This window comes from Oikopleura dioica, chromosome 1 (assembly GCF_907165135.1).
Source record: "Oikopleura dioica chromosome 1, OKI2018_I68_1.0, whole genome shotgun sequence".
Taxonomy (NCBI): domain Eukaryota; kingdom Metazoa; phylum Chordata; class Appendicularia; order Copelata; family Oikopleuridae; genus Oikopleura; species Oikopleura dioica.
Window position 1 is genome coordinate 6,915,415 of NC_137291.1, and position 13,047 is coordinate 6,928,461.

The following is a 13,047-nucleotide window of genomic DNA, read 5'->3' on the forward strand; positions in this document are numbered from 1 at the left end:
GAAAAAAAAGGGAAAGGAAGAATTTCAAGAATTAGAAAATCGAAGAAAAGAAAGTGAAAGAAGAAGATGGATTTCTCGAGTTTTGGGGATGAAAATTGGGATTTGCTGACTTGGGTCAATTCCGCTTTCAAGTAAGACAAGAAAATCATGATTTTATTTATTTTATAATTATTTCTCATAATTTTGTTAAAGAAAATTTCTTATCTGTGACCTAATACGGCAAAACACGATCCATTAGGATCTCCGCTCCAGTGGAAGTTTATATCGAGCAACCCTTATTTATAGATTTCAAATCTAAGAGTGGCAGATTTCTCATTTCAATAATAACAAGCCTGGGAATCTGATGCTGATTTTGCATATTGCTGCTTTTCCCAGGCTTTTTTAAGTATTTTTATAGCAAAATATAGGGGTTTTTAATTGACTTTTTCTGAGATTATTCTTTAGTTATTGATGCAAAAAGCATATTTAAACTTACCATTCCCACAGAAATAAGATTTGTAACAATCAAACTTTACGACAATAACCGGATCTTTAGGGATGTTACAAAAGAGAAGCGGGATACGTATGCCGCGTCACTTCTTACCAAGCTACAGCTTGTATCTCAGGTATGTCTTCGTTAAACGGGTACATCCTAAAGGACTTTTAAAAGGGGCACCAATTTTATATCCCTTTTTTATTAAATTGATTTCCATTTTTAGGACATTTCAAAAACGATCGAAGAAGCAGCTGAGCAAGGCGCTCAAGCAGTTCCAAAAGCAGCTCGGGAGCTAGAAACCGTCCGGCAAGAAGCAAACTTCCTCAAGCGCCACATGAACCAAGTCAAAGAGGGACTAGAAGACGTCGAGCAAAAGACGAATTCTTCCATTCAAGTTCTCTTTTCGATTGACCAGATCAAAGAGCGAGTGGAAAGTTCTGAAGCGTCGTTGAAAAAGGTCGACAACTGGGCTCAAATAACGCAGGAAGCGGAGAATGCTTTCACGGAACAGGATTTGAAGACGATTGCGGAGAAGATCGCACAGTTGGACCAGTCGATTTTGATCTTTCAAGGCGCGCCAGATTACGGAGAAAAGCAGAAACTCTTGGATACTTTCAAAAACCGACTTGAAGCCACTCTTAGTTCCAAAGCGATCCAGTCGACGAAAACTCACGATGTCCAGGCGGCGAAAGAAACGATTCAGCACTTTGCAAGCATCGGCCGCGTCTCTCAATTCGAAAGCTACTACATCAAGACCTCCAGAGCGAAGTTCAAGGAATCTTGGGAGCTGACTGAGCAGTTTGATCGAACAACGACGCTGTATGAAAATTTGGTGCAGAAAGCAGCCGGCGAATTGAGCTTTATCAATGCTGTTTTCGGAGAAGAAAACGCAGAAAATATTTTGATCAAGAGCTATGCCGACATTTTGAAGAACTTGCCGATAAAGGAAGCGATCAAGGACTTGATTGATGAAAATGGTATGATTCGTACTGTGAGAATCGGGGGTAAACTGGTTTAGATCCATCGATGTCAATGGAGAAAATCTCCGCGCATCGTCTCGCTGCGGAGCAATTCGTTGAAAAAATGCAATCCTTCCTCGACAACTCCAAATCTCCCATCGCTTCTTCCAACATTCAAAACTTCGTTCAAGTCCTTTGGGTCCCCTACGGTGCAGCGATCATTGCGTTCAAAGATTTGATGAGTGCTACTCTAGCAGCTAGGTATAGATAAGGGTATTTAAAGATAGTATAAAGTTGTTTTCAAGAGTTTCGGACCTGAGAATGGATGGTGATTCCATGGCGCTTCTTGAGAACATCAGCAACGCGACAGGCCATCTTGTCGAAATGCACAATTACGCCATTGAGACATGTAAAGAGTCCACTGGCTCTCTCGGCCTTCTCATGCTCGCCGAGGCCATCGCCGTCGCGCATAAAAAGCTGACTGAGCGGGCCGTTTCAGCCATTGAAGACGCAAAACTCAGATCAAGAAAAGAAGAAACTGAGGACATTTGGCCGTTCTTTGCGACGAGTCTTCAAATGCTCGAGCGATTCGGTCCTTGGATAAAAGAACTTGATCGATTAGAGAGCGTTTTCCACGAAGAACTGTACGCCATCGAGCGATTTTCGTCCGCTTCTATGATGAACAAGGTCCCTTTCTCCCCTCTCAAAATTTGCTTTACGGACATTTAGGAAAGCGAAGAAGATCCTTGGAATTTCAACATTCTTCGTCTCTGCGCTCCGAAGAACTTCGGTGAGCTGCAAGGCTTCATCGACCAGAGCATTTCAAAATCATCGACTCTTCTTGCCGATTCCAACGAAAGTTTCGCGCGACTCGCTCAACTTACAACCGATGTTGCTTTCGACACCGCTTTTGTACCGATCAGATGTTCTTTCAAATCACTAGCGGCCATGGATTTGTGGAACAAAGCAGAAGCGCCTCTTCCAGGTAAATTCAAGAGAAATCTGTTTTCTTAATTATTGTAGAATTCGGCTACTCCCCGAGTGAAGAAATCACGCAAGTAGGAGACGCTCTTCTGACAATTCCACAGCATTTGGACCCGTTGCAAGCCGATAATTCCGATCTAAAACGCGCGGTATCATGCACCAAGCTTCCGTATACAGAAAATCTTCCAGATCTACCAGGTAACTTCATTTTTCTCCTTCAATCGTAATTTTCGCCTATAGATTCGCCTGAAAACACGGACGAGGACATTTTCGAGCATCATCACGGCGCTGGAGCCTGGCTGGCTAATGCTGGTCATGGAGCGTGCAAGTTATTCATGGAGCAAATTTTCAAAATCCCTGAACTGTCCGAATGGGGCCGACTCCAACTTGTCTGCGACCTCCGATACCTTGAATCCGTTGGTGACTCTCTCGGAGTAGAAATCTCCGAAGAATGGACAGCTCTTGTCCAGTTACTTGCTGCTAGCAACGACGATTTAGATCAATTAGCATCTACTGCGCCACAGACTATCGCTGATAAAGTTTACAAGATGCGAAAGAGTCTTAGTCAAAAAGAATAGAAACTTTTAGTTTTCTCAACCTGGTGTGCCTATTTCAGTTCAACTATTCATCTTATATTTTACCTTGTGCAATAATAAACGTAACTCATATTTAATAATTTCGTTTATTTGTTCAAAATCTTTAGAAGCAAGAGCATTCAATTGAGTCTCATTTTACGAAGATAATTAGCTGCTTTTGACGAATTAGAAATACGAATCATTTCTGTTTCATTTCATAAATAAGTCGCTTATTGTGAATTCCGGTTATTTTTATGACAAAAATTGTCAAAAGAGGGCGCATTCGACTCTCAGCGGGAGATCGTTGGCTTTGCCCAAAGATGATATCGTGGTTTGATCTGATAACTAGCCATTTGCTTTTAGATATGGCAAGAACCGAGTGGTGTTTGAAATATAGTGAGGTTAAAAGATGTTCCACGACAAAAGCAAGAGCTGGAGTTTTTGAAACGAGCAGGGGAAAAGTTCACACTCCCGTGTTCATGCCAGTTGGGACGCAAGGAACGATGAAGGGGATTACAGTCGAGCAGATGAAAAATATGAGTATGGATTGCTTTTGAAATCGTGAAGTTGATTGTGTTTCAGATATTGAAATTATTCTGGCAAATACGTATCATCTGGCGCATCAGCCAGGCACGGAAATTCTCGACAAATTTGAAGGCGTCCATAAGTTCATGGGCTGGGACAGGAATATTTTGACCGATTCTGGCGGCTTCCAAATGGTCTCTCTTGTCCATCTGACTACTCTGACGGAAGAGGGAGTAGAATTCGCTTATCCTCACGATCAAACTAGGAAATTAATGATGACACCAGAAGAAAGCATGAGAATTCAAAAATGCATCGATTCCGATATTGTTATGCAACTAGACGACGTGGTTTCCGCTGGAATTGGCCGTGGCCCGAGAATTGAAGAAGCTGCGGAAAGATCTGTTAGTTGTTAGGTTTTCCACGTTTTGTCGAGCGCAATTTCGACCGGATACATATTCATTCCCGCGCGGGGAAAAAGTTAAATATTTGAGCAAATTGGAAAACCAGGTTAAAGATGGCTAGATCGATGCTTGGAGTCGCCATTGGGCGTCAATCAAAATATTTTCCCGATTATTCAAGGTGGCCTTGATCCAGAACCGAGGATCAAGTGCTCGGAAGAAATGACGAGGAGGAAGGCGCCTGGATTCGCGATTGGTGGCTTGAGCGGCGGAGAGACGAAGGATGAGTTTTGGAGAGTTATTCACAACTCTGCGCCGCTTTTGCCAGTTGATAAGCCGAAATATTGTGTGAGTGAACTAATTGGAGATGGATTTTCATCTGGCCTTTGGACGAACAAGCATTTAACTAATAGTTTCATTTTACAACGCTAATGCCAACGGTCTGTTGAAGACATTATTCGTCATTTACCTATTCCTTTATGGTTTTTCTAAGATGGGAGTAGGCTATGCTTTGGACCTGATCGTTTTGGTCTCGCTTGGAGTAGACATGTTCGACTGTGTGTACCCAACACGAACAGCGCGATTTGGCCACGCACTTCTGATTGATGGCAAAGAACTTGACATCAAGCGAGGCGAATACTCGCTTGACACTCGTGAACAGGGTTTCTGATTTACAAGTCTGGAATTCGCGTCCAAATAGTCAATGATTGACTGGTTGATTGATTCAATTCACAGTCAGAAACCCAGAAAAGCCCGGTCGAGCCCGGATGTCCCTGCGAGTGTTGCAAAAATTACACAAGAGCCGGTCTCCACATTCTATTCCGTTCCCGCCAGTCGGTTGCAAGCTCCATTTTGTCGATTCACAATCTGATGCATCAAAAACGACTAATGGTGCAAATGCGTGAGGCAATCATTGCGGAGCAATTTCCTAGTTGGGTTTATGCATATTGCGAAAAGAACTACTCAGGTAAGATGCAGCTAATGTGTTTTCGATTTCAAAGAGGAAAGACCCCGTTTTATTTCATTTAAATTTCATCATAAGCATCAGATGAGCATCGATTTAAAGTTCTCATGTATGGTACTTTAACCTCTAAATTATCTACGGTACCCAAACAAATTAAATAAATGCCCGGGCATATTAAATACCTGATAAGAATGGGTGGGAAGATTTGGGAATCATTTTATTGGTATTTTCTTTTTGTACAAGTTGACAACTCAAATTGAAAATTGAATTTCGATTTCAGACGGCTCACTTCCGCAATGGGCATCAAATGCCTTTTCCGAGGTCGGCATTGATGTGAGTAAATTTGTTGGCAAGAATATGAAGGACAAGGAAGAAAGATCGAGCAGACATGATATGAAGAGTTTCAAGTCGAATCCGAAGGAAAGTGAAAGAAAAGAAGATGCTGTAAAATTGTAGAATTCTGTTGCGCTCTGGATCTTTCAAAATATAGTAATAAATTTTGGCAATATACACAGAAAAAATGGGCTAGAATTCATGCTTCGAGAGCTAGCTCTTTTCGTCTTCAGTATTTGTAACCGTCAGATCAGCTTCTCCAGCAAGTGGAGCTGCTAGTGGAGAGCTCTCGTTTATCAATTCTGAGTCTATCTGGGGATCCTCTTTGATTTGATTGATCGAGCTAAATGTGACTGTAAGTCGTACGTTTCCAGTAGCGACATTATTATTATCGAGTGGCCATTAGTCTTAATTTGGCACTAAATTCTCCTTCTGGCAGGACCTACCTTTCAAACTCATCATCATTAGATCGACCTCGTTTCACCATCGTAACGATGATCAAGGCTAAAGTGATGAAAACAAATCCGCATCCAAGTGCGATGACGATCATGACCATCAGTTCTTCTCTTCCGATATTCTCTGACTCGGGATCTTTCAAATACTGAAGCGCTGTTTTTCTTTGAAATTTTGACATGGCGTACCTTTCTTGCGAGACTCTGCAGGTCTTCAACGAAAATCGGTTGAGCATTGCAAGCATTTTGGTGATCCCATGATGAGTCTGCGCATGCACAAGCAAATTTGTAAGACATCGTCCCATTTGGCGTAAAATGAACCCATTCCTCTGAAGAATATTATGTCATTCTCAAAGCTGAAATTCCCAGACTATCAACTTTTTCATTGATTATACATTCCTGCTGATTCTTCGTAGAATACTTATTTCTCTCAAATATAAACTTTACCTGGATTCACGCGACAAACTCGCTCAACTTCTGGATTGAATAGGGGAAATAGCTAAACACAGTTATTGCGGAAAAAGAATCGATTACAACCTTTTTGATATCAGCAGATTTCTCACATCTAAACTTCGCCTTTATCCTCATCGTCGTCAGCGTTCCATTCATGAACCCATAATCCTCAAAGGTCTTGTAATCTCCAGGCTGCAAGTCAAAGCTCGCCAAGCACACTTCTCCCTCACTACAAATCTCGCATTTTTATTTGACAACTACATTCACTTCCTTACTCGCAAAGGCTGACAGCGTTGCAATTTGTTCTATCAGTAGTAGTGGAGCAACTCGATCTGTCGCAGCTGATTTCTTTATATTCGGCGTACTTCGTCAGTGGATCCATACATTGGCGACACCAGACTGGTGGTTTTTTATCTGTAGGAGGTCCTTCAAATTAAAATTGAGAACTTTGTGCATGCTACAGTGTCTTCAAGAAAAAAATAGACAAGAAACGCGATGGAAAACACTGCGTTTTCTGTTCTCCTTGATACCTTGTGCTTTTGTCAATACAAGCAATTCTAGTGCCAATAATCTCATAACTTCTCAAGCGTAAAATCTCTAATGTACAAAAAAGGTGAAGAAAGACAAATCTTGGAATTAACTAGGGTCAGATAATGGAAGGCGCTTGAGTTTGTTTGTTCGTGGCCACAACCTTCCAGTCAATTAATCACAAGTCTAACGTACTTCCTTTTAAATCTTTCTGGTCAATTCTTTTCAAAAGAAATCATCTTGCATCGGTGTTATTTTATTTTGTGAGGAATGGAACATTTTTTTGCGGAGAGAATTGTACAAACTTGATTCTTGCTAAATTTACAATATGGTACAGCTTTTTTCACAGAATTGTATAAATAAATAAACTTGTCTCTCGACATCGAGAAAGTTCAAAGTTCAGGGCTTCCACAGATAGTGTTTGTATCTGTCGTGAATGTTTCCTTCCACACGTTGTCTTTGCAGGTCAGTTTGGCGGTAGGCACATACCCAGGGATGAGGCATTCGAATGAGCAATGCAAGCTCCCTCGTTTGTGGCTGCACTTGATTGCTTCAATGTCTGTATATACAGAGGAGAGACCTTGCGGAGAGCAGATGTTTTCTTCATCTGCGTCTAAGTCTACATAGTTCCAGTTAGATCCTTGTCTTCAAAGTTTAACCTTACCAATGCTCCGCATTTTTTCAATTTGATTTGGTCTCAAAAACTCTTTCGAAGATATCTTTTCTTGCAAAGAAAGCTTCACAAATCTTCGAATATCTTTCGGCAGAAATGCTTTCTTCCGCCGGAGCATTCGTTCTTTGAATCGGTCAGCGAGCATTTCGCGTTTCTCGAGTTCTTTTCTTCTTTCGACCATTTTCATGGCGCGGCGCTGTGCTTTCAGAGCTCTGCGTTGAGCTCGAGGAGATTCTGAAAAAGTACTTTTATAAAGCTTTTGATGACTTACAGTACCATCGATGCTATTCGCGCTTTTGAGATTTATCTTCCTCGCCATGCTCCTCATCTTGCCGGATGTCATTTGCGCGCCCATATCAATCGCCTGAATCAAAATTTAGCGCCGCTCAAATAGAAGCTTGTCAGACCTTATTCACGAGCCAGCCAACAAAGGGTTGAATCTGTGTCTGAAGACCAAGTGGCCGACCCATGTCGCAACCGAGCCCAAGTGAAGTTAATCCAGCGATGACCGGTCTATAAATAATGTCAGTGAATCTCTTCCTTGATTTCAGCGTTCTTACTTGTTCTTGTTCCACATGACAAATGGCGATCCGCCGCTTCCAGTGCAAGTTGGTCTTTTGCCACTCCTCATCATTTGACCAGTGCAAAACGTTTTCTCCTTAATTCTAGCGTCTTTCCGAGTTCATGAACTTGAACATTACCGGATCAAAAAAGTGGAATCCTCGCTGACAAGTCTCAACAGGCTGTATTCTTAGCGGATCATCGATGATCTTTTTCGAAGGCGTTCCGAACTGGCTCAAATCTCCCCAACCAGCAGACGCGCCCAGGCTGTTTTCTTTGATAATCGTTGATTTCCGGTGAACCAGGCAAATTGGATACGACGAAATGGATATCTCAGCGGGCTGGGCGAGACGCAAGAGGCAAATATCGTACTAAAAGGCTCATGAATAAGAGTTTCTCAGTTGCTGCTTACTTGATGAGTTGCTATATTAAATTTTTCATGCCTTCTGAAATCGATGATTCTGACCGACTTCTCAGAACTCCAAGGACCTTTGCTGGTATCAAAAAGATGAAATACAATCATTTTACATAAGTGTGTTTACGTCAGAAGACGATTGAAAGGAAAGCTAAATTATCCGAGCTGATACCGTCCTTGACTTCCGATATACACCTCGTGTCCGACCGGATTATGGCAGCAATGAGCGGCCGTCTACCTAAAGGTCCAAAAACGCACCCATATTTACCCAAAACAGGTGGAATCATTTTATATTGTCAAATTGTGAAAGGAAGAGGGGAGCAGCTTTTCACGTGAAAAACAAGTGACTAAGGGGTAGGGGAAGGGTGAGTCCGATAAATCTAATAGACTTGTTCCGGGAACGTTTTGGACCCCGACCAGAACAAAACGCGGACCGAGGAGCGACCCGACGCAACGACCACCAAGACTGACTAGCCAAGGCCAGCGATAGCGATTCTCGCTACTTTTTGGGTCCTGCAATTGTTGAGCAAAAACGGTGAGATTGGAAGGCGGCGGGTAAGCTTCGTTTTCAAAATAATCCTGAAATTGATCTGATTGAGGTAAGGTCATCTTTTACTGGAGAAAACAAACAAGTTTCAAAGTTCCACGTGTTTTTGTTGATACTCAAAATTTTAATCAAAACCTCGCGCATTCAAAAATCAAGGTAGAGACTCCAAAATGCTTAGAAACCATCATTTTACCTCGCAATAAAGTTCTGAATCTTCATTTGCCAAGACTGCTTCCAACAATAAAATCCAGAAGCATGCTAGCTTCATATCTTCTCATGCGCTTCTTACTCTCTTGTTTTGACTCTCTCCAGTTCTATCAGTTTTAATTAGCGTCGTTATAAAATGCCCATAATCAATTTCTTTATGCAGGAATACAAAATTTCAAGGAAAGAAGGGAAATTTTGCCGAATGAGCCGATTTGGAGAAAAATTGCTCAGGGGGCGCCACAGGGGCCCTGTGATGAGGCGGCGCCATCATAAGTTTCGTCCCATTATAATGAAAATCCAAGTCATTGGATATAAACAAAAATTATAAACTGTTAACATTGGACGTGGGTCAGAATTTTCTGCAAGCTATGATTTTAATGAAACATAAAATTTGATTGAATTTCCTCAAAAAATTTTGATTGAACCACGTGACTGACTTGGATTGCCGGCCCAATATTTTTTGTTTTCCTTAAATATTTGCAAGAGAAAACTTTTCATCCTATTTGGGGGGCTAATCGGGTAAAACAATATTTGTCTTTGACACAGTGTATCCCTTTTTCCGCATGAGTTGATTCCTTTTCCCGGTTTCTTATACCGACAGTAGAACATTTTGCTTGAAAAGCAACTTAGTAGTAAGAGAACGTATTCTGAATACTCTGCAATGGCACCGAGAGAAGCACTTCCAAACAGGATATCGGATCTGAAAGCTTTTTTTGAGTCTGAAGGGTGGAGTACTGATGATGATGGCAGATCTGACACTGAAAGTGAATATTCTGTATGGTCACATTCCGATAACGAAACCGATCAAGACCAAGTTGAGATAGAGAAGGAAAATATACAGCCACCCATAGATACAAATGCTCCCATGAACCCGTTTACCATCATTCGTAAGAAATTAGGATAAACAAGTAAACAGGGAGTAAATTAGAAGACGCCAAGCGCTACTTCACAGAAAATGCGATCTTTGCAATTGTCAACCACCTTGGCAATGTCAGAGTCTACGGAAAGTACCGGAATAAAAACGAAACGCCCTTTACGATTTTCATCAACAAATCCTCTGGTAAGAATTGAAAAATATCAATGGTATAAAATAGATTTCAGGCAAATTGGTTTTCTACTACCCTGATTCAAACAGCTCTCATACGAAAAGAAATGGTGACTGGACATTGAAGGATATTCCATTGGATGAGCTTCAACGACTTGGGCCATGCGAACGTCGGTTCTCTCGCTAACTTTCCGACTTTATCAGTACACACACACTCTCGTAGGATAACGATTATGAAGAACTCAACTGATCATCATTCGACTCTAAATTTTCATTTTTATGAACGATTTGACATAGAATAAATCTACCTCAATCTTTAATTATATTAATTTCGCATTGACAGATTACGAGGTCGTTCGTCGCATAAATTTTTTCATGAAACAAAATGCGCGCGGCGAACTTTCATCCAAGTACTTGCGCAACATTTGTGTGTTTTCTAACTGGGCGTCGCGTTTACTTTTCTTTTAATTTTTTAGGTTTAGGTTTTTCAGAAAAATCGGATTATTTAGTCGTGCACGTTTTGGCTCTCGCAGCGCGCCTAGCTTTAGAAACAACGTTCCAGTAGCCCATTTTCGAAGCAGTTTTGTTTGATTTCAACAACAAAGTTTAAAGCCTTTGAAGCTCCATTTTAGATGATCGCGTAATTTGGGCGCCCGTTTACTCCCAACAAAAAAGCATCTGCGTTCATCAAAATCAAAACCCGGATATATACCAACAAAGAATCGGAAGAGCCTCCGAGTTTTACATAATCAAAGTTTTTTCTAAAAATTAGCCAATTGTTTGAATCCAAAACGAGACAGATTTATTGCTCAGCTTATAAGTTTGGTTTCTCTTCAGCAAAAAGCTTATCTGCATCAAGCTTGTAGTAGGAGTTTTCGTAAGCGTTTCTTGGAACTCCGGAGTATACGTGAGGAGAAGCAACGGAAAAGTAGAAGTCATTGTTTGTCAAGTCGTAGACGGCATTGTGGACGTCTCCTGTGCATGTGTGAGCGATGATGTCTGAAATTGCGTTTTCGGGAGAGATATTGCCCCAGTGCTCGTTGATTCTCTCGGACAATCGGCGACTGTAATTTGGACAGTTCCAGTCCATTCCGTGGTAGACTGCGTTTTGAATGTGTGGATGCCAGTCGCAGGGCTGTGTCTCCTCGATACACCATGGTCCTGGTTCCATTGTCTAAACAGGTTAAATATCTCTCAAAACTTGTGTGAGTCACAAGAGCATTCATACCTTGTCATCAAAGAAATCTGCTTTGGAGTAGCTGTATCGGACAGAGTTGAACTCGTTGATCTTTCCGTCACCGACGCCAAGAATCAAGTTGCATGTTCGCGTTGCTCCTTTTACTCGAGCCTTTGAATCGTCAAGGCTCTTGTCCCACTGAAGAATGTCTCGCAAAAGGTAAGTGAATGGAATGCCATGTCGAGACTCGTGTCCAAAAGTATGATCAGCCCAAAGCGCGCCGATCTCTGAAATACCCATCAACTGGTCGTTCATTCCAGTTAAAGAGCCGATCCAGCCAGGCCAGCCGAGGTTGATGAAGTCGTTGCCCCAGCCTTCCGATGGATGATAAACGGTAATGTGGGGATAGTCTCTGAATGGTCCGCCCATGTCCCAGTCGAGCGTTCGTCCCTGAAGAAGACCTTTTCCGGACGCCAAAGCTTCATCCCAGACTCCGAACATGGAGCAGGCTCCCTTGGTGATTTCACCAAACATGTGGATCTGTTGCAGTCGATGAGCAGAAAGTCCAGTAGCTCGCGCAATGCCTTCGATCTCTTGGTTGAAGTAATCCGGCGTGTATGGAGCTGTGATGTTAATTGTCTTGTCCATTGCCCATTCAATACCTCCTTCAGCGATGTCTTCAACAAAACTCGGTGGAAGATTTGGTTCAATATGGTTGTTGATCTCTTCCGTGATCTCGTTGAGAAGGTATTCGAACAATGTTGTCATGAATTCAACAATGGTATCTTTGAGAAGTTCTCCGTGAGCCTTGCCCATTTCCATTGGTGTACCAAAAACGTGCGCGATGGTTACGACATTGTTGCCTTAGAGAAATAAATGTCATCCGAAATACTGTCAGAATTTCAATAAGGATTTCTGAGTGAAATCCTTACCCCCCTTTTTTATTGGCTCATTGGAAAGAACGTAAAAAATTACCCTGGATGAGTCGGAAAGATTTGAGAATTTTCGAACTTATGACGTCATAGCACGTGACGGAAGTTACTAAAGTACCAAACTTTGGACGCTTATCATTTTCATGTCGCTTGAGCTATCATGACATGCAATACATGAAAATGATCGTCGCGACGAGAGCTAGGTGTGCATTTAGGTTTCATCCCTCGAAAAAAAGTTCATCCCTTTTATGAAAATCAGGTACTATTGATAAAGAGTTGAAAGAATTTTTGGAGGGATGAAACAAAGATGCACACCTAGCTCTCGTCGCAACGATCATTTTCCGCTATCAAACGCCCTGATGGCTAAACTGGATCGAAAATGCGGAGCGTCCATAGTTTTGGTACTTTTTGAATTTTGGTCACGTGCCATGACGTCATTTCGAAGGAAATTTCATCCTTTTTGGGCGAATCTAGGATAACTTTTTACGCTCTTTCCAATGAGCCGATAAAAAAGGGGGGTAAGGATTTCACTCAGAAATCCTTATTGAAATTCGTCTGAAAACTTACCCGTATTGACGTTATAAAGTCGGCCATTCTCAACTTCCTTTACGAAAGTAGGCTCATCGGACAAAATGGGCATCTCGTTGTCCTTAGGATTCTTTTGAGGGGAACCATTACAGTACGCTCCAAGAGCTACTGTTGGTAGAAGACATGTAAAAAGTTTCATTTTACTCTGATCTCAGAATATGGTCAGACTAGAATCGTTCGATCAGAAGGAAATCAAACAGATGGGATTCTTCACATTCAAAACAAATTTTGCAACGTTTTCTCCTTCAGAATTGGA

General features: G+C 41.7%; 5 protein-coding genes across 6 annotated transcripts; 2 read left to right on the forward strand and 3 right to left on the reverse strand.

Moving 5' to 3' along the window:
• Positions 1-3,083, forward strand: LOC145711148 (conserved oligomeric Golgi complex subunit 7-like). The gene is made up of 8 exons (XM_081788879.1): positions 1-131; positions 536-605; positions 699-1,452; positions 1,494-1,695; positions 1,740-2,121; positions 2,164-2,419; positions 2,458-2,616; positions 2,659-3,083. The coding sequence occupies exons 1-8, from the start codon at positions 67-69 to the stop codon at positions 2,994-2,996; spliced, it is 2,226 nt and encodes a 741-aa protein (XP_081645005.1). The 5' UTR covers positions 1-66; the 3' UTR covers positions 2,997-3,083.
• A 274-nt stretch (positions 3,084-3,357) lies between these two features.
• Positions 3,358-5,377, forward strand: LOC145711176 (queuine tRNA-ribosyltransferase catalytic subunit 1-like). Its single transcript, XM_081788907.1, is given in 6 exon segments — positions 3,358-3,533; positions 3,576-3,923; positions 4,026-4,264; positions 4,410-4,569; positions 4,668-4,883; positions 5,161-5,377. Coding segments are annotated over 6 exon segments (1,314 nt in total). The 5' UTR covers position 3,358; the 3' UTR covers positions 5,337-5,377.
• Positions 5,316-6,775, reverse strand: LOC145711163 (uncharacterized). The gene is made up of 7 exons (XM_081788895.1): positions 6,649-6,775; positions 6,394-6,544; positions 6,203-6,347; positions 6,113-6,164; positions 5,855-5,994; positions 5,660-5,814; positions 5,316-5,556 (listed from the first exon to the last, which is right to left on the reverse strand). Exons 1-7 carry the CDS (start codon positions 6,692-6,694, stop codon positions 5,427-5,429), a joined length of 819 nt encoding a protein of 272 aa, XP_081645021.1. The 5' UTR covers positions 6,695-6,775; the 3' UTR covers positions 5,316-5,426.
• Positions 6,776-6,901: 126 nt separating this feature from the next.
• On the reverse strand, positions 6,902-9,398 carry LOC145700009 (uncharacterized). Of its 2 annotated transcripts, none has more exons than XM_081777280.1 (9): positions 9,036-9,398; positions 8,713-8,874; positions 8,293-8,529; positions 8,021-8,251; positions 7,880-7,977; positions 7,727-7,832; positions 7,596-7,683; positions 7,311-7,553; positions 6,902-7,259 (listed from the first exon to the last, which is right to left on the reverse strand). In XM_081777280.1, the coding sequence occupies exons 3-9, from the start codon at positions 8,401-8,403 to the stop codon at positions 7,039-7,041; spliced, it is 1,098 nt and encodes a 365-aa protein (XP_081633406.1). In that variant the 5' UTR covers positions 8,404-8,529; positions 8,713-8,874; positions 9,036-9,398; the 3' UTR covers positions 6,902-7,038. The 2 variants fall into 2 exon arrangements, with proteins under 2 accessions (XP_081633406.1, XP_081633400.1); XM_081777274.1 differs by having other exon boundaries at positions 6,902-7,265.
• A 1,488-nt stretch (positions 9,399-10,886) lies between these two features.
• Positions 10,887-12,929, reverse strand: LOC145711157 (protein dcd1B-like). The gene is made up of 3 exons (XM_081788889.1): positions 12,771-12,929; positions 11,323-12,134; positions 10,887-11,268 (listed from the first exon to the last, which is right to left on the reverse strand). The coding sequence occupies exons 1-3, from the start codon at positions 12,841-12,843 to the stop codon at positions 10,909-10,911; spliced, it is 1,245 nt and encodes a 414-aa protein (XP_081645015.1). The 5' UTR covers positions 12,844-12,929; the 3' UTR covers positions 10,887-10,908.
• Between the last annotated feature and the right edge of the window lie 118 nt (positions 12,930-13,047).